Raw genomic sequence first — 26,350 nt, forward strand, 5'->3', positions numbered from 1 at the left:
ACACACACACACACACACACACACACACACACACACTGCCATGTGTTCCTTAAAACTGCCCAGTTATCAGTGCTATTTGGTGTGGTCCCTGGGTTGTAGCAAGTGTTCAAAATAGTAAAACCTTCCACCCTCAGCTTCCTCCTCTCCTCGTGCCAGCTTGGATGCAGCCCAGTCATGAGAAAGGCCTCGGCGGGCCAGAGATTCGTGGTTTAAATGCTTCGCAAAACTTTTCTGCTCCTCACTTAATTACTTCGTTCCACCAAATGACCTAATTAATCAAAAGGTGGGGGGAGCATTTCTCTTTACGAGCACATGAAATGAAATGGCTTTTCCATCTTGTGGCTGGAGGGTTTCAGCTCAGCATTGGCAGGTTGATGTAAACAGCATACCCAAAGAATTTTAACTGCCTCGGCTTTAATGAGGCCCCATTAAAATCCCCTAAGCAGCCCCCGCTGATGGCCCAGGCACATGGCCCTCTAACTACCAAACAACCAAGTCTTTGGGGTTAAAGATTAAACGGAGCAACAATTACAAGGGATAAGGAATGGGTTGTGCAAACTTGAGAGTTGCCTTGCCGGCCTCCGACTACTTAGACGGGCTTGGATACTCTCTGCTGAGGGCAGAGGTCTGTGCAGTCAGCTTCTGAAGGGCCCACTCTCCCCGACCACACACACACACACACACACACACACACACACACACACACTAAACATGACAGCAGCAGAGCCCAAGTCTCACACATCGCCCTGCAAGCAGACTGGACACAGAAGAAGCAGGAAGTGCAGCTGCAGCTGCAAGAGCCAGGGTCACTCCAAACAGGAAACCAAGCCATCTGCTGGGCAGAGAAGTGCAGTCCCTAGCCAGTGCCCCACACACTGAGGGGCTGGAGACCCTTTCTACAGAGAAAGATTTGACAGTGTCTCTGCGTACACAGAACTGGGAATCAGAGTACACGCGCTAGGCAAGCAACTACAACTATACTGGATCTCCAGCCACGTCAGTTTAAACGTACATTTTCTTGGGTCTAGTAATGCTACCAAGATGATACCCTGCCAACTATAGTCCAAAATATTATGCATAAGAATGCTTTACTGAGGGTCAGCAGGAAGGGCGCTTGTGGCTGAGGCCTGCAACCTGAGTTCAATCCCAGAACCCACAGGGCAGAAGGGCACAACTGACTCCCATGAGTTTTTTTCTCTGACCTCTGCGTGCACTATCAAACCCTGAAGCCCCCACCCAATATGAAATAAATGTAAAAATTAATTTAATGAAATCTAATGCTCACTGAAATATGGTTTATAAAACTGGAATCATTAATATCCATCGACAGAGTATTAGTATAGCGTCTCTGTCTCTGTCTCTCTCTGTCTCTCTGTCTCTCTCTCTCTCTCTCTCTCTCTCTCTCTCTCTCTCTCTCTCGCACACACACACTAAAATGGACAGCATTGTTCAAGAGGCTGGACATGATTCTAAGATCTTGTATTAGGTCAAATAAAAGCATAATGCATAGGGGCTGGTGTGGTGGCTCATGGGTCAAGAACACTGGCTGCTCTTCCAGAGGACCTGGGTCAGTCCCAGCATCCACATGTTGGCTCACAACTGCCCGTAACTCCAGTTCCAGGAGATCCAATGTCCTCTCCTGGCCTCTACAGGCACACACACTGTATCCAGACATGCATCCAAACATGTAAAATAAGATGATAACGTGTTGAAAGGACGGTGGTTACAGAGAGCTTCTATGTCTGCCAACACACGATACATACGTTCTATAGGAACACGATACATATGTTCTATAGGAACACCCGATATTGTGCCCCAGACCCCTTCAGAGGGCCTAGCAGGAGGATGAGACTATCTGTCTGACAAGAAGATAACTCACCTCGTACAATAGTATATAATTTATAAAGTTTAGTTTAGTGGTATGGGAATGTAACTGCAGATGTGGGAGACTTCCCAGGACCTAATACAGAGGCTTTTTTTAAACCAGGGGACCATTTTCTCTTTAATTTTATTTTATGTTCATGAGTGTTTGCCTCGTGTATAGCTGTACACCACATGAGCTCTATGACCCTCAGAAGTCAGAAAGAAAGAAGATGTCAGACCCCCTGGAACCGGAATTACAGGTGATCGTGAGCCACCATGTGGGTGCTACGGATAGAATCTGGGTCCCCTAGAAGGACAGCAGGTGTCCTTAACCATTGAGCCATCTCTGCAGCCCATTAACATGTTTTCAATAAAAGAAATACTGAAGGATCGGGGGGGGGCAAAGTTGCTGTGGTGTTTCACTCCCGGTGGGGACTTTTCTGCCTCTCGTGATCATTCTGCCTATCTGCTTTTCCTGGACTGGTCGGTGATGGGGTTTGTATTCAAGTTGAAATAGTGACAATATGTCAGAGAAAGAGCTTTCATTGGGAAAGTGTTCAGGGACAAGCTGGGGGGGGGGGGTGACAGGCAAGTGAAGGTGGAGCCCAGTTGTCTATAGACTGGGGAGGGGAGAAGAGGGACCACAGATCCACCTGCCTGTATTTCCAAATAAAGGAATCCCAACATCAGGAGCCTTGTACTGGTCCCCTTCCCCAGGGTATGTGTGGTTTGAACACCAGCAGTCAGAAGCCATGAGTTCTGGTATCTACAGCCTGGACCCGGCTCTGAGGCCCCTCAGTACAGCAGCTGAGTCTGTCAGGGGGATCCAGAGCCCAGACCTGGGGTTTCTGCTACCACAGGACATCTCCTCTTGCCCTTCATCATTCCTGACATCCTAAAACCAGCAAGGCTTTATAAAAACAGTCCAGGGTCGCTCAGCCCCACGAGTTGGCAGGCCTGACTCCTGGATCTGATACAAAGGATTTCCTCGCAATGTTGGCTCAAAAATGCTTTGTAAAGCAAGGCAGTCTAGCATCATTTCTTGCATGTAACAGCAGAATAAAGTGAAAGGTCTGTCTCCAGAAACAGGGGTGTCCCAAAGAACCAGGCTCCACCTGAGGCCAGGGATAAACAGTCATGAAATGAAGCAGGCCCATGTCAGCCAAAGAAGAAGGACACCAGGCATCATTCCAGCCTCCCTCTCTAAACACAGCAGTCTCGATCATTTCCCTTCTACTCCCTGTTCATTGGGGTTGGAGCTTCTGCATTATCCCCGCACCCTAAACTCCCTGCTTTACAAAGCTAAGGCTGCACAGAAGGCAGGCTGCGGGAAGGTCATAGGCCTGTACCACAGAGAGGGGGTTCCATGTCTGTCAAGCATGCTAACTGAGTCAGGGAATGTGGCTAGGTACAGTGCAACCAAGAGAAGAAGACATCCACGTTGCAATTCCCCAACCACAAGATGACCATAAGTCTGTACCAGCATCGGCTGTCTGTCCATCTGTCTACACTGCCCTCTGCTGGGATTTGGTCACACGGTGACACAGGTGACTAAGCATCCCATTTCAGTGGAATAGGCCCACTCTCTCACTGCCTGTGCTTCTTGCTCCCCTTATGCGTAAACTGGAAGCTGTGGAAGGTGATGGCCACAGATGCTGACACAGGGTTTAATTCTGTTCCTGCCCTAACTAGCTGCATCTCCTTAGAGCATCTTACCTCTTGGGATCCTGCTTTCCTCAACCGCTGCATACCTTTGAGGGGGAGGGCGCTCACAAAGTGCTTAGCATAAAAGGGAAACCAAAGGAAAAATCTAATAAATCCTAGTAATGGCAACTCACTAGGCTACCAACAGACACGTGTGCAGAAGCTGCTGCCAGAAGCCAATCGCTTGGACAGCATCAGGACCAGGAAACACCAGCACGAAGCATCGTCTCCACCTTCCCACAGATCTGGCTTACTGTGAGATGGGAGGGGGATGAAGAAAACACAGTGCTTGTATGGATGTGCGTGCTGTGGGTGGGTTAGCCCCACAGATCTGGTTTACTGTGAGATGGAAGGGGGATGAAGAAAACACAATGCTTGTATGGATGTGCATGCTGTGGGTGGGTTAGCCCCACAGATCTGGTTTACTGTGAGATGGGAGGGGGATGAAGAAAACACAGTGCTTGTATGGATGTACGCACTGTGGGTGGGTTAGCCGAGAGGGCAGGCGGAGGAAATAAGAAAGAAGGGACCAGAAGTCCAAGCTCCTCGGAGTCAAACCTTCATCACACTGACACGTGCTCACAGTAGGACCACGCGTGCAGACCTGAGCAGCCTCCTTCAGGAAAGGGGCCTCCTCCACATGGGACCCTCATTAGGAGAGAGAAGGTGGAGAAAGGACAGCACAAGTGGACAGATGACAAGTAGCAGAGTACAGGCCAACAGGACTGAGAGCCAGGGCTACCAGAGAAGCCCTTCACAGTGGGAAGCTTCAAGGACATCTCACTGTTGGTCATGGGTGTGTCCACATGGAGGAGGGACATGCCACTTGTGACCGTTGGTCATATGTGTACCTGTGCATGGAGGATCGACAGTCTGTGACCCTAGGTCATGTGTGTCTTCCTATGGAGGATCAACAGTCTGTGACCCTAGGTCATGTGTGTCTTCCCATGGAGGATCAACAGTCTGTGACCCTGGGTCATGTGCGTCTTCCCATGGAGACCTGACAGTCTGTACCCAGAGTTAACTAGAGAACCCAAAGCAGCAGAACGCATGCTTGGCACCTCACTGTCACCTCACAGACACAGGGACTGCAGCACAAGGCAGACAGAGGCTCCTCAGCGCCTAGGTCCCGGCTAGACTGGAAGCAGAAGAGGGGCAGGCGTGGCACTGTTGATCTGGCCGTGGGATGAGATGAACTCTCCCCTGGTAGACAGTGAGGCAGCGATGCACCGACCTAGCCATTAAGCTGGCCAGACCGGTTTCCTAGATAACTCGGGATATCCTATTTCCTGCAGTGAATGCTGAGGGAGAGTGCCCTGCTAAGGATCCTGGATGGCATAGTTACCTCCACTTTTTCTCCCTCCCAAGACTCCATTGGAATTCCAGAATACCAAGCTCTCCAAGGTACGGTATTGCCCAGAAAACACACTGCCAGACTGAGGCTCTTCCAGCTGCGTCTAGTGTAGGTGGTTACACACATATTAAAGAAAAAGACAGTTGCTCGCTGACTTTCTGGTGCTCATGAACATTTTTTCTAACTAAAACACCTAATTGTAACACACTGGTTGGCTCCACTGTGAGGATGAGGAGTGGGGAGGCCAGTGTGCGTGAGCCAAGTCTGCCTTTATCCTCCCAGAGAAGTCAACACTGATGTCTAAAACAAATAAATTTAAAACTAAGTGTTCAAGCAGGGCGGTGGTGGCGCACGCCTTTAATCCCAGCACTTGGGAGNGCAGATTTCTGAGTTCGAGGCCAGCCTGGTCTACAAAGGGAGTTCCAGGACAGCCAGGGCTATAAAGAAAAACCCTGTCTTGAAAAACCAAAACAAAAAACAAAAAAAAAAAAAACAAAAAAACTAAGTGTTCGAAGTTTTCTGAGGTGAATGGAAGAAACCAATTTGTGAAAGTTGCCTTTTGTTTAGATTTTATATTTCTTTCTAATTGTGTGTCTCTGTGTGGGTCTGTGCAGGTGGGCATGGAGGCCAGATCCCTTGACGGAATGATTGGGAGGTGCCAACATGGCCGCCGGGAAGCCAGCCTTGGTCCTCTCTGAGCAGTGTGTGCTCTCACTCTGACAAGAGTCTGGCTGCACTCCTGCCCTCCGTGGGGGTTGGTTGATTTGTTTGCTTTGGTTTTGGCTTTGACATGGGGCTTTATCATGTAACCCAGACTGGCCATGAACTTGTGGTGATCCTCCTGCCTCTGTGGTGCTGAGTCACAAAATCAACGTGTCTAGAAAGCGAGACCATGTGCAAGAGGTCACTTGTTAACCACTGGGAGCCTACACGGAGCGATAAGCAAAGAAAAGTTGCTCAGTTTTTGCTACACACATGTGCACACACACACACACACACACACACACACGTGCTAGGTGACTAAATCCATGAGCTCACGGGAACGCGGGCCGCCCTGCCTTACCTGCATAGGCGTTCGCCTGCTGCAGGAGGTCGGTGCACGTGTGCACGTCTGCGAAGGCTCGGATGCCCAGGCAGTTGGTGGGATGCAGCTGAGACTGCAGGAAGTCACAGCAGTTCTGACGCACGTCCATGAGCTGCAGCAAGCTGGCTGCTGGAAGCAGCACCTGTGTGAGAGAGTGACCCTCTGAGACGCCTGCTCCCACAGTAGGAGCACACACACCCCGAAATCACTGTCCCTTCATGCTTCTGTGATCTTACACTCAAGATTTTCTCATGGCTCTCCACCGCCTTCTCGCTGAGTCCGAACTTCCCAGCCTGCATTGCCCTTGGAGCCCCGCCCACAAGGGGTGTCTCAGTATCATTCCGACCTGTAAACCTTTCCAGGGTTGTCTCCATCCCGAGACCTTAGTAAAATTCAGGTTTAGGTTCATCAGGCCTGAAAGCCCACTCATGTCTAAGAACTTGAGTGACATTGTACATGCTGGACCAGGAACTACACCCAGTGAGATACAGTGTGTGCACACATGCAACACAAGTATCTCGAGTGTACAGCACATGCAAAAGCTCTAAATACTTGGCCACATACTGGCATCCCCTAGAGAATCACACATCCTGAGGGATAGGGGCTACTGCATGCCCTTTCTTCTGAGATTAAACCCTTGATCTTGGAGGGAAGCTTATGAAGTCAGGGGGTGTCTGCAGGGAGGTAGGACAAAAGGGTGTTCTCAGGAGAGGTGAAACATTCCATCCTTCGGGGAAGCTCTCAAGCTAAGGAGAAAAAAAAATAAAAAAAAAAAAAACAACCTTACAGCTTCAGGAAGTCCCTGAAACTGACCAGATCCACTAGGCCCTCCCTTACTATGCTTGCATAAGCAATGAGGACTGGGGAAAGACTCTTGGGCAAGTTGAGCTGCCTGGAGGAACCAGAGACCAGCTGAGCTTCCTGCAAAGTACTCCCTCTGACCTATTGAGCCGTCTGTTGAATGTGCAGGGAGCTCCGGTTTTGGCTTTTGTACTGGCTAGTTCTGTGTCAACTTGACACAGCTGGAGTTATCACAGAGAAAGGAGCTTCAGTTGGGGAAATGCCTCCATGAGATCCAGCTGTAAGGCATTTTCTCAATTAGTGATCAAGGGGGGAGGTCCCCTTGTGGGTGGTACCATCTCTGGGCTGGTAGTCTTGGTTCTATAAGAAAGCAGGCTGAGCAAGCAAGTGGAGGGAGGCAAGCCAGTAAAGAACATACCTCCATGGCTTCTACATCAGCTCCTGCTTCCTGACCTGCTTGAGTTCCAGTCCTGACTTCCTTTGGTGATGAACAGCAATGTGGAAGTGTAAGCGGAATAAACCCTTTCTGCCCCAACTTGCTTCTTGGTCATGATGTTTGTGCAGGAACAGAAACCCTGCCTAAAACAGCTTTCTTGAGCTGCCACCCATGATAGGGTGGGCTTTGGTGATACGGCTGTCTTTTGAGTCATTTGTGCTCCTGTGAGTGACCCCAATAAAATGTACTGGTTTTACCAAGTTAAACTTTGGGGACATCTGTTCTTTGGTCTGTCTTCGGTTCCCTATCTGGGGGAAATAAATGTTTACATCTCCCCAGAATTAGTGTCCCACAGCAGGTGTGACCTGGGCATGGAGTGATATTTAAGGTTCCCGCACATGCTACTTTAGCCAGCCGACTCTGGGACCCACTGCCCTCAAGACTTTAGCGTGCTATTCTCACTTAGAATGCGTTCACTGAGTTGCTCGCTACCTAACTGCTACGTGTCTATGTGCCAGACACTGGTCAAGGTTCTAAGATCCGATAGGAAGCAAAATAAACCACGTTTTGTTTTCATGGCGTTTCATCTGACTGAAAGAAGAGAGCCACCCCAGCCAGTATGCACTTGGGCAGCCCTCCTTCTCAACGGGTTAAAAAGCAAAGGAGTCCTCCGGGTGCATGCTCAGAGAGGAGAGCTAAGTTCTCTTTTGAAAAGTCACAGGACACTTACTCTGCATCATGGAAAATGAATAGTTCTTGCTTGGGTGTGTGTGCACATGTTTTTCCTAAGAACCAGGGGAAACTGGCTTGAGCAAGCCTGCTGGGCGCTCACTACCAACGCTTGCTTGCCAAGCTTCCCACAGCTACCCAGCCTACCCTCTAGATCATAAAAACAAGACAAATGCCCTGCCCCACTGGGCCCCCGCTGTCCCTCTCACTGTGTGAGAGGCAGCAGCCGGGATACCTTACCAAAAAAGAAACTTGGACGAAAACCACCCACCGGGCACCAGCTCCCTGTTCCTAGGTCCTTCTTCCCAGCTGTCCCACCCCCACCCCAGTTCTGGGGAGAGAGGCTAAGCCAGACCAACTCCAGCTGTTACCATCTATAATGGCTTGCCCAGGAAGACATGGCTGCAGGCATGGCTGCCTTTGTTCTTTTTAATTGGGGAATAATGTTTATCTCTTTTTTGTTGTTGCTTTTAATAATAATTGAAATGCTGGATGCTCATCTTCTCCCAAAACATCTCTGAGCCCTCCGTATAGACTTCCATCGTCTCTATGTGCTTAGGCCTAAAGCCCTGCCCTACTGACCATGCCTGGTCCTTGTCCTTCCACAGGGGGTAACCAACCGCACTGGTCTGACAGCACCAAGGGACACCCCAGAGCTTCCGGTGCTGTAGAAGGACAGTACGCCCTGTTCATCCTCCTCGCCCAAAAGCATCCACTTCTGCCCCAAGAACTCCACTGTGCGTCAGACTAAGCCAGGTGTCCACGGGGAAGGCTCTGCCTGTCTAACAGCTTCTACTTCTCCCTGGAAAGCTGCTCCCCTCTCCCTACCCCACACCCTGCCACCCTCTTGCCGTGTCCCCAGCAAGGCTGAGTTAACACAATGTCCTTGGTCTTTTCTGGCCCACTGATTCATTTCTGAAGAAGAGAGAGATAAAAATCGACTTAGCCTCAGAGTTGTAAAACAGTAGGCGAACCCAGTGAGAGCCCAAATCTGGCCGCTGGAGCTCCATCCCCACCAGACCGCCTCCACCCGACTCGACAGTCATAAACTTGGAAAACTCAATTAACCTGTGGGCCACTCGGCCTGGCCATACAGATCCCAAGACCAGATTAGTCCCTGCCAGCCAGTGAGGTAGAGATCCATTTGCCACTCTCGTTGGGTACACGCTAGGAGTGGAAGGCTCCACACCACGTGACCCCGCAGAGTCTCTGGCCAGTCATCCAGGATTGTCTGACCCTGATAGTTTTAGGACAAGTTCCGAGGGACCCCCTCAGTTCTAGGCAACCTGGAACATTTATGTATGCTAGCATGGGGGGCAGGGGAGGGGTATCTCTTGCCAGTAACTCTCCGGATGGTTGAGGTTCCTGCCTATACCCGGGCTGCACTGCGGTCCCTGCCAAGCCCCAGCAAGACCATGCCGGAGACACGCCCTCCCTTCCTTCCCTCCGGAAAGCCAGCATAGTTCAGTGCTTCGGTTTTCAAGCTCATGACAGCCAGCTTGAGAAGTACAATAACAAATTATTTCCTGAGCGCGTGCCTTGGGTTACATTCTACCTTAACACTTGTGTGGGCAGACTACCCACATAGCTTCCAAGTTCCCTACTGTAGCTCACAAAACCCACTTAGCACACAAAAGGTATTAAGAGTGTTCACTCCCACCCTCTCCTTGCTTGGCCCCTCCTACCTAAGAGTGGCCCCTCCTACTTGAGAGCTCCCCCTGACCTGGCTTCCCACAATGAACCCGGTTGTGATCTAATGGCTCCTACAGGCCTTGATCTCACGCTTAAAGGCTCCTTTCTGTCCTCTGTCGCTTTACTCTGGACAGGAAGATTGGAGGAGGCTGTGACATTAGAGGAAAGAACGGGGAGATCAGGAGACAAGCCACCTCTCATGCTCTGTTGCTCGGGGATAGACTGAGGCCCTATCAGGCAGGGCCATGTACACAAACCCAACTCCCCAGGGGAAGTTAACAGGTCATCTCATCCTCCACACCCGCAGGACTTCTGGGCATTTCCTTCTCTCTACTTCCTGAGCATAGCTCCATGCTTTGAAGTGGGCTGTGAGGGTAGAGAGAGCCATAGGATGGATGCTGGCCACCGAGGGAAGGAGTGCATAGGAACTACCCATCTGCATGGAAAATTACCCTGGGTCTAAAGCATCCAGCTTGCCTTTCAGCCCCTCATTCCTAAAGCAGCCTGGAATGGCCCACAGCAAGGAGTTTACAGGTCCCCTCTACTTGCAAATAGCCAGCCTTCCACGTCCGCTGTGCCCAGCCGGTCTTGTTTGTCCTCTCCCTATATCACAAGAAAACACAGCAGAGGATATCCCCTCGCAGGCTTTGCTTCCTTTTGCAAAAACAAGAGGAAATGCCCTGCCTCAGAAAACACCTCGTCCTGGAACTCCATCCAGGGGGTGGGGGGGAGGGGGCAGGGCCCGCCAGAGTGCCAGGCGAAGGGCAAGGGCAGAAGTGCTTATTAGAGCCTTCTGCGGGATGGGGAAGACCAAAGACTACCAGCAAGGTGCAGGGGTGACAGGGAAGCCAGTAGTCAAAGCGTCACTTTCAGTGATGGCGATCCCATTTGCTGGCCAAGTGGCCGATGACAATGTCCTTAGCTCTGTGTGCCTCAGGCTCAACAGTACAGTGGGCGTGGCCACGGTGGTGCCTTAGGGCCGGAGAGAGTGTGGCCGCTAGCACTGGCACTTTTGATTATGATTGACTGCTAGGGGCAGAAGCTGAGGCTCAGATCATTCGCTTAAGAAATGAGTTCAGGGCTGGAGAGATGGCTTCGTGGTTAAGAGCACCGACTGCTCTTCCAGAGGTCCTGAGTTCAGTTCCCAGCAACCACATGGTGGCTCACAACCCTCTGTAATGAGATCTAATGCCCTCTTCTGGTGTGTCTGAAGAGAACAATTGTGTACTCATATACATAAAATAAATAAGTAAATCTTAAAAAAAAAAAAAAAAGTTCAGCCCAGCGACATGGGTTAGTCAGAGGGAGCCAGGTTCAGGTCCCCACTCCACTTGCGCTGCTGTGTGTGACTCACTAAACTTACTAAACCTGTTTGAACATCGGACTTTTGAACAGGGACTGTGTTAGTCTTCCTCCTAGGTGGTAACAAGGCTGTGGTGGAGACGCTATATAGCCTAGGTTCTAATCTCATTAGTTTATTAAGTCTCAGATGAACTGTGGCCACCTCCACCACCGAAGAGCCAGTTCTCCAAGGGACAAGGACATGTGTGAGCCTAGGAAGGGGTGAGATTTAACTCTCAGGGACATTCTCAGTAGGCCCCTCAGGGGACTCCCAGCCTGGGTTAGGGGGATGGGCACAAAGACAGAAGAGGCAAGCCAGACCAGCCCCTCTTCCTCCAGAGTCTGGCCCAAACATTTCCTGAGTGTGGTCTGTTTCCCTTCTCCCCCCCCTCAGGCATCAGTGACCACCTCCTCCTGGATCCCTCCACCAGACCCTCCATCTGTCTCTGCCTACAGAGCAGCTGTCCCTTGGGGAAGCAGCCTGTCACAGCAACTTCTCTGTGGACGCCATCGTTGGCTGGTGCAGGGTAAGTAGTTGGAGAAGAAAAGTGCTGAATGCTGGTCCAAATGTGGAACAAGATGAGTTTCCGTGCAGCCCAGCACACGGGAGGGACAGCCTGTGGCCCTGTGCCTTCTAGATCTCGCTTTTCCACCCCCTCGATCCTCAGCAGATAGCCCAAAGGTCCCTCTCCTCAGAATAGCTGGTGCCTAGTCTGGGCCGCTGTCCGTGCCAAGCATTCTGGGCATGCCAGGAGGTATCATAAAGTAAGCTCCTGCCTAGAATTGCCAGCCTCTTGTAGATCAGATGGGGTTAGCCCCGCCCCCTTCACCATGGCTCCTACTCTCCACTGGGCTACCCGACCACCCGTCTTCAGTCCCCGTCAGCATCAACGCCTTGTACGTACACGTCATACGTATAGGTATGACGGCATCACCCTGTTTAGGTAATACTGTGCGCCGGGTGCCAGGCCCTGCTCTAAGGCCATGTCAGTACATTCACCCCTCACACCAGCCCTGTCAGAGTAAACCCTGTTGTTACAACAACCGCGGCTATAAAAGGAAAACCCTGAGGCAAAGAGACATCACCTGACTCGCTTTGGTATCACAGCCAGATAATGAGGGAAGCCAGGGTTTGAGCAGGGGCAGTTTACGAATACCTACGAAGGACCTCTGCTGTATGGAGAAGACAGAACTTGGCAGCAGGGTGTCAGGGAAGTGGAAAGACCCCAGCAGGTGAGGGAAGGCACATGGCAAGCACACAGACTCAAAGTCTTCTCCTCGGGAAGAACCAGGCGGCCATGCTGAAGGTGGCCCAGGGATATCTCCCCACTAAACTGTACTAGCCCCTCCCCATTCTGCTCTCCCCCCTCCCTCTTGGATAAATTCAGTTTTTTTAAAAAAAGTAATGACAAAGTCACTTTCTATAGAGCTCTCTGCTATCTGCGGTCCCACCTTGAAATAATGCATTTTGTAATCCAGAAGATCAGCACAGGGTCAGACCAGAGCTGATCAGCACAGGTTAGACCAGAGCTGTAAAAATCACCCTTTTACTGACAGATACCTATTACTTTTATTATGCCTTAATTTCTTAATACCTTAACAATAAATTATTATTTATTACTGTTTTGTTGCTCCTAACATCTTATCTCTGTCAGGAAGTAAGAACCAAAACAGAGCCCTTTCTAATTATCCAAATTACACATTTTAGCGTGTATATAGTTTGAGCCAGGCATGGTGGCGCACACCTTTATTGTCAGCACTCAGGAGGCAGAGGGAGGCGGATCTCTATGGATTTGAGGCCAGCCTGGTCTACACAGGGAGCTCTAAGCCAGCCAGGACAGTGAGACCTATATTTCTATAAATGGTGTATTAGCCCAAAGTGCTACGGTAACTATATAAAGCCAGAGACCTTCCTGGCACCGCAGGCAATGCAGTGTGAGGCAATGAAATGTGCTTCACTCCATCTTCCCGGCCCGCACCTGATCCCACATTAGCATCCTTCTGCCCCCTACAAATTCCTCAACCTCAGCTTGAAGCTCGACTCTTTAAAAAAAGATCCTTCCTTCCTCCAAAGTGTCCCTTGGTGTCCTCTCTCACTGCTGGACCGTGCACAGACTCGTGTCTTTCTTTAACTGATGTCTCTCCTCATCCGCACACTGCAGACACCAGGGAACCAGGGCCATTACATCTACAGGGCCGGTTACATCTACAGGATCTACAGGGCCGGCGAAGGGTGTAGCGGGTAAGAGGAAGGGTGGGGCTAAGTGGAAACAACAAGCAGTCACCAGGCTGGCCTCCCAGACAGTTCCAACCTGCTGCTTCAATAGGAAATGTGTATCCTGATCAATGGAGGGGCGTTAGCAAACCCTTTGAATCACACAAATTCCGTCACTCCTGTAAGGGCACAAGACTGCCCCTCCCCAGTCATCTCCCCAAATGAAGCACAGTATGTGTGTCCTCTCCTGGGTCCTCTGCCTTTCTGCGCTCCAGATGGCGGAGGGCCAGGCAGGGTTGAGAAAGAGAGGAAAGGCGCACGCACGCACGCACGCAGCGTGTCATCACCACACACTCTGGTGAGACTCCGACCTGCTCGGGGCCTTTGTGTGACCAAGGCTGTAAGATAAACAGAGCGGAGACCAAGGCTGTAAGATAAAGGAGCGGAGTCTCTGAGCTTCTGGTTCCTCCTTCATAAGCTAAGTACAACCTGAACTAAAAACTCTTCACTCCTTGTGGGCGGTTCGTCTAGGCTCCACCCACTGTTACCTGGCAACAGCCAGGGGTGCCTGACTCACTGTGAAAGGGGTTGTTTGCCCCCCTCCTCTCTCTCTTGCTCTCACTCTTGCCCCTTACCCTCTCTCTCGCCCCACTCCCCTCACCCCCTCTCCATGTGTTCATGGCCAGCCTCTACTCCTATCTCTCAATATCTCTCCTTCTCCCTCCTCCTCCCGTCTCCTCCTCCCACCCCACCCCCGCCTTTCTCTGTCTCTACTACCCACTCAACTCCCCTCCCCATGCCCTGAATAAACTCTATCCTATATTATATCATGTGGCTGGTCCTTCAGGGGGAAGGGATGCCTCAGCATGGGCCCACAGAGACACCCCTTACCCCCACACCACACCTCCACCAAACATATCTCTGGTCTCCCCTATCTTTTTATAAAACGCAACACTCCGGGTTGGGCTCATGCAGAGGCATGACATAACCTGCGGGTGAAAGCACAGCCTATGCCAGTCATGCGCTGAACAGACAAGGGGGCATTCTTCTGTCCTTACGCAGACTGGCACGTGCCCACGTAAAGTGACGTCATCCTCTGCAGCCTTGTGTCCCGTTTAGTGACCCTGAGGAGCCATGAGGGTTAAAGGGCAGGACGGTGACATGGCGGGTCCTGAGTGTGTGGCACGTGGGCCGCTGGTGAGATTACCTGCACGTTCTCTTCCGTCACCTCGATCTCTGCCGTGTAGATGTAGTCGATGAGCTTGCTCAGAGTCTGCCCGTCCACATCCTTGATTTCAATCTTCTTGGCCTTGCTCTCAGACATGTCACCTGCGGTTCCACAACAGAACAGAGAAGGACGGGAATTTGGCACCTGTGGCCAATTTGCCTCCTGCGTTGTCTAGGAAACGTACGGCTCGCACCTGTGCCCCCCAGAAACCACTGGAGAGAGTCGGGCATGAGGACATCAAGGTCATAACGACCTTGGGTCACTCATACACCAACTGGAGGCATTCTGTGTTCTGCCACCTGTTTCTGTAGCCCAAGTTTTGAGCCGTGCTTACCGACACCTGTATCCAGGGCCAGGCATGGAGAGCAAGCTCTTAACCAGCCCTGAAGGAGGTCAGGTCTTATAAGAGGAATCTAAACATGCACAAATTATCATGACAACATGAAAAATTAGTATCTGTTCATTGCTAACTACAGCCAAACACTGGGTGAAGCACTTTAAATTCTTGCCTCTTCCAAACTTAACAGAAATGTGTGATGGTTGTAAAAATTAGCCTTATTTTATATAGAGGGAAGAAAAAAACAAATCAAACAAGCAAACAAAAAAAGAAAGGCCCCGGAAGGGATCTCATTCATTTTGTGGTCAGACATCTAACTGCCACAGTGGGCCGAAAGGGGGCCTGACTTCAGGACCCATAGCTTTAAACACCATGAAACACAGTCCCAGGGAGAAGCACAGAGAAGGGTCACAGACCACACCTGGGAGTCATAGGAGGCCTCCCGGGAGAGCGTATACTTCTCTGGGGGTGGCGGGATGAAGAGAAGAAGTTCAAGAGTCAGCAAAGCAGGGAAGGATGGGCTGGGTGTGGGCCAAGTGTAAAGGAGAAAGACGACAAGGGGATACTGTATCCGAGAGACAGTGAGAGGCTGGTGTGGCTGGGCACAGGGCACGGAAGGAAGCTGGAGAGGTACAGTCACACAAGGGAGCTTCGTGACAAGGGTGACAGTGCTGAGGTCCTACCCAGGAGAAGGACAAGAACAGGTGAAGTGTCCCTCTTAAGGACTTCATACATGAGAGCTGAATCTACATCATTCCACCCTTCCCTCTCCCGCTGCAACCCCTCTCATGTGCCACAACTCGCTCTAGAAGTCATGGCCTTTTCTTCCACACACACATATGTCTATATAAATACAACCTGCTGGGTCCAGGCAGTGTTGTTAATATGCTAATATGTCTATGTGTTTGGGGTTGACCATTCAGGATCCAGGATTGGATAAACTATGGGTGTGAGGAAGGTCCTCTCTAGAAAGCTCTCTCTCTCTCTCTCTCTCTCTCTCTCTCTCTCTCTCTCTCTCTCTCTCTCTCTTCCTCCCTCCCTCCCTCTGTCTCTGTAATTATTAACTGCCTATAGCTCTTCATCTAGAGATGGGGTCCTGTGAGATTTCCCCATCCACAGTGACATGTCAACTGGTGTTGTCATTTGGAGGTCCTGTATGCTGTTATGATATCACAGGAAGAGGCAGCTTCCTTGTCACAGGTAGAAGGCACTGTCTCTCAGCAGACATGTCCTGGTCCTCTGGTTCTTACAATCTTCCTGCTTCCTCTTCTCCAGTGCTCCCTGAACCTTTGGTTACAAGGGCTGTGTTGTAGATGGGTTGACGGGGGTGGGGGGTGGTGTGGGGTGGGGGATAGGCACTCGACGGTCAGCTGTCCTCTGAGTTTTGGCCAGATGTGTTTTTCTCTGATGGTCTACAGGAGGGAGTTTCTGAATGAAATCCTGGATGCAGAGGTGGAAGGGGGCTGAGCTAGAGGCAGGAAGAACTTCTGAACGTCCCTGGTAATGACCCAAGAAACAGTCCGTAGCCAGGAAACAAGAGCAGTAACAGCGCCATGCACCCTGTCACGAGGCCCCGACATAGAACCAAGCCTCCTCAGCACACAGCAGAGGCACAAGTCAGAGGGCAGTGTGGCACCAAGAGATGACACCCCCAAGAAGCCCTGGTATCAGCCTGCAAACAGCCCGATGGCTCTTCTCTCTCAGACTCATGCCAGCACCGAAGAGATTCGGTACAGTACAACACTGGTCTCCCGACGCCCAAGAAAATATGGTGCAGTGCAATACGTGGGCTCCTGACACCCACCCCCAAGCTACACAGTCACACTATCAGTCCACAGTACCCACCCCGCCGCAGCTCCGGATCACATGACTCAAACAGGGAAAGTGGGTGGTGTTGGGTTCTTCAAATCCTGACTGCTAGTCTCCTTGTCAGACAAATGAAGCCAGGAGCTCCTATGCCTTTCCCTTCTCTAGAACTAACTTCATCCTGAGGCAGGAGACTGGAGGGAGGCGGGAGGCAGGAGGGAAAGGTGGTAGATTCCTCCTGCCTCTAAGATGGGGTCCTGATCCTCCTGCCTCTAAGATGGGGTCCTGATCCTCCTGCCCTCTAAGATGGGGTCCTGATCCTCCTGCCCCCTAAGATGGGGTCCTCCAGACTTTATGCTGAGTCATACAAACAGAAAAACAAGTGCAAGCAAAGAAATCAGAAGTTTGTGGTTTTTCTCCTCCAAATGGCTATTGAGAAGTCCACTAATGAGGGTCCAGTTGCTAACTGTATTACAGAGATGAGTTAAAGAACACAGGCCTCCCTCAGAAATGGTATTTTGAAAAAACAGCCAGCTGTAAGAACCCAGAGGCATGCGGTCAGGCCCCGGGCTGACTGGCCGCCTTTCCCTCTGTGGAATCTGTGTGTGGGAGACAGGTCAAGGTTTTTAGAACTTTATATAAACATTCAGAAACTGTTAAAACTGTGTGAATAATCTGTGTGTGTGTATTCACACATGCATGGGTGCAAAGGTCAGAGGGGTTTTATTTTCTGGGACACTAACGGATTTATCAAGTTCTTCCAGGTTTCTGTAGCCTGTAACAGGTAAGCAGGCTTCTCTAGACTGTGGGTCAGCAGGCATCCCAGATGGTGCTCACAGTGAGTCCACAGTGTCTCTGGCAGTGTGCAGGCATCCCGGATGGTGCTCACAGTGAGTCCACGGTCTCTCTGGCAGTGTGCGCCAATGCACAGCTGTTTAGCTTTGAACCACCCAGAACACCATGTGCACTATGCAATGCCAAGAAACTGTTTGAAACATGTTGGCTCGGTCTCAAGAATGGGATGTTTTATGGACTACATAGTTTTTACAGCACATATAAGTTGTTCTGCACCTAAAGAAACAGAATCATTCAAATATGGAAAACTAAGAATTCTAAGAATTTCCCTACTGCCATTCTTCAGCATACACCAAAGTAGCCTATCTCTGTACTGTGTTGTGCTGGAATATTTGGTTTTAGAACCTGCCACCTGAAGTGAAGGAAACTGCGGCAGAGGGAAGTACAGAATAGGAGAGATCATTTGCTAGCACGCTGTAGACACAGGGTTAGCGTTTAGAATACATAAGACAAACAACTGAAGACCAGTGAGCGGAAGCATTTGCCACACAGAGTAGATGGCCTGACTCTGGATCCACAGAACCCACATCAAAGCTGTCACATCTCCGTGAGTGCGCGAGTTCCTACAGGAGACAGGAGGGAGAGCAGAGGGAGGGAGACAGAAGAATCTCAAGAAGCCGGAAGGCCAGCCTGGGCTACTCAGTGGTGAAGGGACTCTGCCTCAAACACCCAAGAAGAGGTACCTATGTATGTGTAAGGAGGGGACGAACCAACACCCAAGGGCTGTCCTCTGACTTCCACACATGGGTGTGCTTACACACACACACACACACACGGACATACACACACAAACACACACAGACATATACAAACACACACACACAGACATACACACACACAAACACACACACACAGACATATACAAACACACACATACACACAAACACACACACAAACACACACACAGACATACACACACAAACACACACAGACATATACAAACACAAACACACATACACATATACACAAACACACACACACACAGACATACACACACACAGACATATACAAACACACACACATACACACAAACACAGACATACACACACAAACACACATACATACACACACAAACACACACATACATATATACACAAACACACACATACATATATAGGCATACATACAAACACACAGACATATACACACACAGACATACACACACAAATACACAAACACACATTCATATACACACTTATACACATATACACAAACATACATACACATACACACATACACACTGAGTCAGTAAGTAGGCTAATTCAATGTTTCCCAAAAGTAGAAGCAAAAATGGCCAGTGCTGTTTATTAAAAGGCCAGTGCTGTTTATTAAAACTGTCCAACATCATTAACCATCCATCATAGCCCAGTCAGAATGGCTATCACCAAGAAAACCAGTGACAATAAATGCTTTTGAGGACGTGTGGAGAGAGAAGTGTATTCACAGCTGGTGGGAGTGTAAACTGGAGAGGCCATTTTGGTAATCCATTTCCCTAAAAATTAAACAGAGACCTCCTTGGGAAGCCACTACACCAGTCCTGAACACACACTGAACACATCCATGTCCACTGATGCCCCATTCGCAAGAGCAAAGAGTGGAGGAAGCTGGCCATCGACCAATAGCCAAGCAGGAAATAAACATGTCCTCCACATACACAATGGACTTTTAATCTAACATAAAGAGGAAATGAAGTCTACAAGAAAATATTATATTAAGCAAGGTAACCCAGGTTCAGAAAGATGAACATTGTGTCTGGAGCTTAGCTTCCTAGTTTTTGGTTTTTGGGTTTGTGTGTGTGTGTGTGTGTGTGTGTGTGTGTGTGTGTGTGTGTGTGTGTGTGTGTGTATTTTGGGGCCAGGGGTCATACAACATAAAATGGCCATCATGAGAGCGAGGATGGAGAACAGAGATGTCAAAGACTGGGGAGAAAACAGAACACAGGTGACCTGAAGAGAGAAGGGCACTGGGACTATAGACACATATAAGAAGGCAGGGGAACGGCAGGGACAGGAATCAATAACTATTGTGTTTGAAATGCCAAAATACTCTGTGTGCTGGTTAAAAAATACATGTCTTTTAAAAATTGACGTTTGAGTTTCTGAATTTCAGTTTTTAAGGCACTCTATAAATTCTAACTTATAAATAGGACAGAAACTTTGAGAAAGTTCTAAACATACTTCTGCCACTTTGAACTATATATGTGTGTGCAGCAGTACTATGCACGTATGTGCAGTGGCACTACCTATGTATGTGCAATGACACTCTACATGTATGTGCAGTGGCATTACCTATGTATGTGCAGTGACACTCTACATGTATGTGCAGTGGCACTACCTATGTATGTGCAGTGGCACTATGCATGTATGTACAGAACCACTATGCATGTATGTGCAGTGGTATTCATGGCATTGACAATTAAGATTAAAATAACCAACTCTGAAGACTACCGAAGCTATCCAGGGCCCTGCAGTATCAGATACTCAGCCAAAACACAACCCTTTAAGTATGTCCGTTTATCTCATTAGCAAAAAAAAAAATGTTAAGATCTTTAAGAAATGGTAAAAGTGCACGTATACCGAAGGATTCCTTCGGAGGCCTGAGCAGGCAGCGCTCATCCGGAAGCATGCTGACCTACAATGCAGGAAGCCCTGGGTTCAACCCCAGCCTGCTCAAACCAGATATGATAATGCATTCCCTTAACTCAGCACCTCCAGGGAGGTGGAGGCAGGAGGATGACCCCTGGCTAGACAGTGGGTGTCTAGGCCTGGTCTTCCTCTCCCAAAAAAGTAAAAAACAAAAATAAAAGATTTGCTTTAAAATAAGTTCTCCATGACAATATCAATTAATGACTGTTTCTATATCTTTATATGGTTGTGAGTGGAGAAAGTTTAAGAAAACCTATTCTAGATCCTTTTTCTTGCTTCTTTGAATAACTGTGCAGTTTCAGTAAACAAGAAAATAACACAAGAAAGAAGACGTTGGGGTCTGAGGCAGCAGTTAGTGTCTGCACGCTCCATGGAGGGTCTGTGAGGCAGCTCAGTGAGCAGTTTCCTGACCCCCAGACTGGCCACTGGGGCTCAATGTCTAGAGCCCACAGGAGTCCTCTGATCTCCACACAAATGCTACGATGTGTGCATGCACATGCAAACATACAAAATAAATAATAACAGTTTCCTTGTAGTGAACTAAGAGATGTAACTAATCACATAACTGTAGAAAACAATCTTACAATTTTCTAAAATTGTCTGTGTTTACTTGTGTGTGTGTGTGTGTGTGTGTGTGTGTGTGTGTGTGTGCTGCTTGCATGACTGTGTGTTGGCATGTGTCTGTCACAGCAGACATGTAAAGATTTGAGGACATTAGCTTCCCCCTTTTTTGCCAGTGGGTCCCAAGGATCAAACTCCTGTCTTTGGACCTAGCAGCAAGTGCCTTTCTTAACCTCCTGAGCCATCTTGTCAGCCCTGATTGTATTAACCCCTATGAAACAACAGAAATGTCTATACCAAATTAAGACTTTAGCTTAAATTGGCCCTGAAAATGGCAGTAATAATAGTCCCCACACTTGGCTAAGTGATATCCACAAAACATCATTTAACCCTTGACATGGTTCTCAGCACTGAGTGACATTACTGCCACCTGACAAATTATTGAATTGCCATTTCAAGAGGTGTTTATACACAGGTAAAAGACTTGAAGTTGGCCCAACTCTAGACCTACTCTAGACTAAAGTCTAAGAATAGACTCTAGATTCATATGTAATAAATCCCTCTATATTTTGACCCCAACTCTGGCCAACAGTCTTGACAAAAGTTGTAAAAGTTAAACATGGGTCAACAGTCTAAGGGCAAGTGACCATTTGATACCTAGCTAGTGAGAACCAAGAGTCTGAGGCCTTGTCGCCTCGGCACATAACAGAGGGGCTGGCTTGAAACAAACGCTGAGGAAGTATTTTTCAGAGTGGGACACAAAGGAAGAGGTTTTATCTTGGTAGCTCATGTTGCTGTGAACTGCAGTCAATCCTGGTGGGGAGAAGCCAGATTGGGGGGGGGGGGGCTTGCCTATTCTTTCTTTTGTTTTGTAAGACAGCGTCTCATTATGTAGCCCAGGCTGTCCTCAAATTCATAATCCTCCTGCCTCAGCCTCCCAGGTGCTACCACATCAAGCTAGGATCTTGGACTTTCTTGGGTCATCACTAACCTCTATTAGCTTGACAAAATAGTTTCAGAAAAGAGAAAGTCGGATGCTGTAACTCTTCCCATCTCTGAGCTCAACCCAAGGAGAAAGCCCCAGGGGCCACCTCTGCTGGCCTTTTCCCAGGGTGCTCTGCCAGACTCCCCAGAGGAGCTCATTTTACACATCTCTGGCTGAATCTCTGCTTGTGGTATATTAACATGCATGTCCAATGGGGGCCAGACATTTGTCCATTCAGCTAGCACATACCAAATACGCCCCACCTGCTAGATCTAGGACCTAAGTGACCAAGCTGTGGATCTGCCCTCACTGAGCTGAGTCTGGTGGTTGGATCTATGGGGGATGGAGGTGGACGCCATCAAACCCACAGCTGCAAAGGGTATTAAATGCTAGAAGAGGGGACTCTGCTTAGAAAGCTGGTCAGCCAGGAACCTCTGCATCCAGGTGCTGAACACACACGAGCACACACTTGCTTTCCTGGTTATGGAGTCCACTGCTCCCGTTGGATTGATTTATATTTAAAAGCCTGGTCTACAGAGTGAGTTCCAGGACAGCTAGGGCTACACAGAGAGACCCTGTCTCAAAAACAAACAAACAAAAACAAAAAACAAAAATGTCCACTGATCTGGAGGAGTCATAACTATTCAGGCATGTAAAGGTTCGGGGACAACACTAGCTTCCTTCTTTTCACCAGTGGGTTCCAGGGATCAAACTCCTGTCTTCAGGCTTGTCAGAAGCCGTGAGAACAAGGGAAAGTGTCCCAGAAGAGGAAATAGAAGTGAGGGGGAATGTGACCTTTACAGAAGCATAAAAAGTTCGGTCGAGAAATAGTGAGGTAGATCAGCATAAAAACCACTGACCATAAAAGCTTGACCTGGTTCTACCTGGAACCCATGACACTAGGAGAGAGAGAACCAACCCTCAAAACTGTCCTCTGACCTCCCCACACATTCTGTGGTGTGGCATGCATACGTGTGTGTGTGCACATGCAGAGTTTCAGTAGCTGAGGGTGCAGAATATGCTCGTCTTGGGAAGATCACTGTAGCTACACCATGGCAAGTGGTTTGTGTGGGGGGGGGGGGTCTTAGTCAGGGTTTCTATTCCTGAATAAACATCATAAACAAGAAGCAAGTTGGAGAGGAAAGGGTTTATTCAGCTTACACATCCACATTGTTGTTCATCACCAAAAGAAGTCAGGACTGGAATTCAAGCAGGTCAGGAAGCAGGAGCTGATGCAGAGGCCATGGAGGGATGTTACTTACTGGCTTGCTTGAGTTCCAGTTTGTGCAGGAATAGAAACCCTGACTAAGACAGGGTGGGAGAACAAACCTAGAAGCAGGTTAACCAATGAGAAAACCCCTGTAGAGAGCAAGGGAGAGACTCTGGTGTCCTGGACTGAAGGATTTGAGTTTGAAGTCTTCAGACTGCGTTTGGTTCTCTCTCAGGACCATAGGAAACCCCAAAGAACAATTAATTCCACACCCCTATCAGGTACAAGAGTCCACATCCTAGATTCTACAAGCACACTGAATGTTTGAATGAAATCCTTTTAGAAGAAAGACTGCCAAACAGGAACAGGTGGGCAGAGACTCAATCAAGCTAGGAAGAGAAAAATCCTTAATTATCATACAAGATTCAAGAAGTCTAGAAAAATCAGTGGCTTGTCTTCCAGACAAGTCCTATCCTATTATTAAGTCTATGATCAAGCCTAAACAAAGGCTTGACAAAGAGAAACAGTCTATTGGCAGAGGGTCTCTGAAGAGCATGTCCTTGCAGGGAAGAAAAGGCTATGTTCAAGAGTCCTTGTGTTATAGAATTCTCCTTTCCTCCTGTCTTGAATGATCTCTACTGTAATTTAATCCTGTGCTCTAGGCAGAAAGAAAACAGAAAAAAACCACTTACCCCTTACTCAAATGTTAAGATGGGTTTTTTTTAAGATTTATTTATTTATTATATGTAAGTACACTGTAGCTGTCTTCAGACACTCCAGAAGAGGGTATCAGATCTCCTTATGGATGGTTGGGAGCCACCATGTGGTTGCTGGGATTTGAACTCAGGACCTCCGGAAGAGCAGTCGGGTGCTCTTACCCGCTGAGCCATCTCACCAGCCCCCAAGATGATGTTTTTAACCCTCACCCAAGTTCTAAGATGTGCCTTGCCAAGTCAGTGGGCTAGAGCTGAGCTCTTAAGACCCACTGCAGTTGTTAACTTCACACAGCAAAAAGAAATATTCTATCTTCTCCCTGAATCCTAGGCAGTCCTCCACAATCGGTGGCCTGAGCAATTTTACTGCCAAAGCCTAACTTCCATCTTCTGGGAAATAATGATATTTCCTGTCCTGCCTTTATCCCTAGGCTGGGTAAGAAGCAAAAGAGCCAATGAGAGTGTAAAGGCTAGGCCACAGTGAGAAAGACCACCCCAGCACCCAGGCCCCCTGGAACCTCATCCCTCCCCTACCTGCTAAGGTAGTAACAGGAGAAAATTCCTGTGTAGCCATAAAGATACTGAATATTTTCCCTCCACTCTCAGAATGGCACCTGCTACTACTGTGTCTGCCACTACCATCATCACCCTCACCATCACTGCCATCATCATTATCATCATCGTGACCACCACCATCATTAGCATAACCTTGACTGGCAGCATCCTGACCACCAACATCACCATCATCACCACTGACATCATCGTCACCATCATCATGACCACCACCGCCAATCACCACCACATCATCACCATCACCACTACCACCATCAGTGACCATAACACACTAGGATCAAGAAAAATGGAGCCAGGTTATTGCCAAGGTTTTGTTTGTGTTGAAAGCTCAAATGTGTTTTATTTTAGGCATTAAGATAGGACTAAGGCCATGAGCTCACATATGCCCTTAGACCTCAGTTTCTTTAATACCATATAATGAGGCTTATCTTTTTAATGTATCTAGAGAACATGTATGTCAAGACCCCTGAATAAAAGCTCAGCAGCACACAGAACCCAGGCTAAAGGGCATAATAAGAGAACACGGTGGCTAGAAAGGTGGGTAAGCAATTAAAAACATGCTGCTCTTGCAAAGAATTCAATTTCAGCTTTAGCCTGGTGATAACCACCAGGGGTGGATGCCCACATGGACAGTTGTGCCATTAGCCTTCGGACCGCAAGAAGATCCTGGAGAGGAAAGCCAAGTCCCGACAAGTAGGAAAGGAGAAGGGCAAACACAAGGAAGAAACAATCGAGAAGATGCAGGAGTAGAGACATCTCATGCATGGCTTTCATTAAAGACTGCTTGAGTTTAAAAAAAAAAAAAGAAGAAGAATTCAAGTTCAATTCCCTGCTTCACATCAGGCAGCTTACAACTGACTGCAACTCAAACTCCAGGGGGATCTATACCTCTGGTCTCTGTGGGCACTTGAACCCATGTGTAAAAATAATAAATCTCTTTTAAAGAGAGAGAGAGAGAGAGAGAGAGAGAGAGAGAGAGAGAGAGAGGAGTTGGCCAGGCTGCCAGTTGTGCCTGTGGCAATGCAAAATGGCAGAATGAAAAAGTCTTATGTGTTCCATATTCACAACTTAAGGATGGGCAGTGCCCAGCCTGCTAGCCTCCTCCCTCCATCTCTGCTAAAAGCAGTGGGAGCGATTAAGCTACATGTCCACACCAGACAGGACAGGGTAGATGTCTCCCATGGTATTGTGGGGCAGACATGGTCTAGGGTGTGGATTCGCATTCAGAACAACCATGGAATGGAAAGACTGCAGAATTTAAGCCTGACTGAAAGACCGCATCACAGGCCTCTGTCAGAAGAAAGCCACATGTACGTTCCATTTCTCTGGCCTTGAACACGCTGAGAGAAACAGACGGGGCCACCTGGGCCATTTTGTGTTGAGTTTATGCCATTTAAAGCCAAATCTGTTAAGTAGGAACAGTTTGCAATGTTATTTGGGTTTTTTTTTTTAAACCTCTACCAGGTTTTAAGCAGAGCCGAGAGGTCTCTAATATACACAAGTCTTATACAGCGCTAATAGGTGTACAAGCTGGGCCAACTGCAGGTCTAAATGACATGTCTCAAAAAAAGAAAAGAAGACCAGAAAATGTGAACAAACAGAAAGTAAAAAAAAAAAAATTATATATACTTCAGCAATTCAGGAGCAGATCCTTTCCAACTGCATTCTCATCGATATGTATATATACAAAATATCTATGTCTTCAAAATGTACATGGCTGGGGCCGAAGAGATGGCTCGGCAGTTAAGGTATTTGTTGCTCTTGTAGAGCATCCAGGTTCAGACCTAGAAGCAGTCCCCAGCCCCCACATCGAAGCTCACAAGTATCTGTAACTCTGGGTTCAGGGGATGCAAAGCCCTCTTGTGACCTCTGTGGGCACCAGGCATGCACAAAGTGCACATACATACATGCAGGCAAAACACTCATACTCCTAAAATAGATAGGGCTAAAGATAGACTTGTTTTAATGAAGATGGCCTTCAGCCAAGTACTTCCTGCCACAGGGATCTATTCTAAGAAAATGATTAGAAATGTAAATAATGACTAAGATGCAAAGATTCCCATGAACACGTTAGCTGTAACAGAAAACGTTACTTGTGTTCCGGCACGTAAGGGGGTGAATGCCCAATTCGGAGGCAATCTTATGAAGTCCCTGACGTGACTTCGTAGACGTGGAACCGTGCTGAGGATTGAATGCTAAGTGCCATTAAAGTTTACCA

The 26,350-nt window shown here is 48.5% G+C and overlaps 1 protein-coding gene across 5 annotated transcripts in view; it reads right to left on the minus strand.

The window, feature by feature from the left end:
* The window catches only part of Klhl3 (kelch like family member 3), a 120,317-nt gene that overhangs the window by 55,343 nt on the left and 38,624 nt on the right, over positions 1–26,350 (minus strand). For all 5 annotated transcript variants that reach the window (XM_029547556.1, XM_029547557.1, XM_029547558.1 and 2 more), the window contains exons 4-5: positions 14,427–14,548; positions 5,985–6,147 (exon numbers count right to left, since the gene is read on the minus strand). In XM_029547556.1, the coding sequence (XP_029403416.1) occupies positions 5,985–6,147; positions 14,427–14,548 (285 nt within the window). The remainder of the gene's footprint in view (positions 1–5,984; positions 6,148–14,426; positions 14,549–26,350) is intronic.

The sequence above is a fragment of the Mus pahari genome, chromosome 16 (assembly GCF_900095145.1).
Source record: "Mus pahari chromosome 16, PAHARI_EIJ_v1.1, whole genome shotgun sequence".
Taxonomy (NCBI): domain Eukaryota; kingdom Metazoa; phylum Chordata; class Mammalia; order Rodentia; family Muridae; genus Mus; species Mus pahari.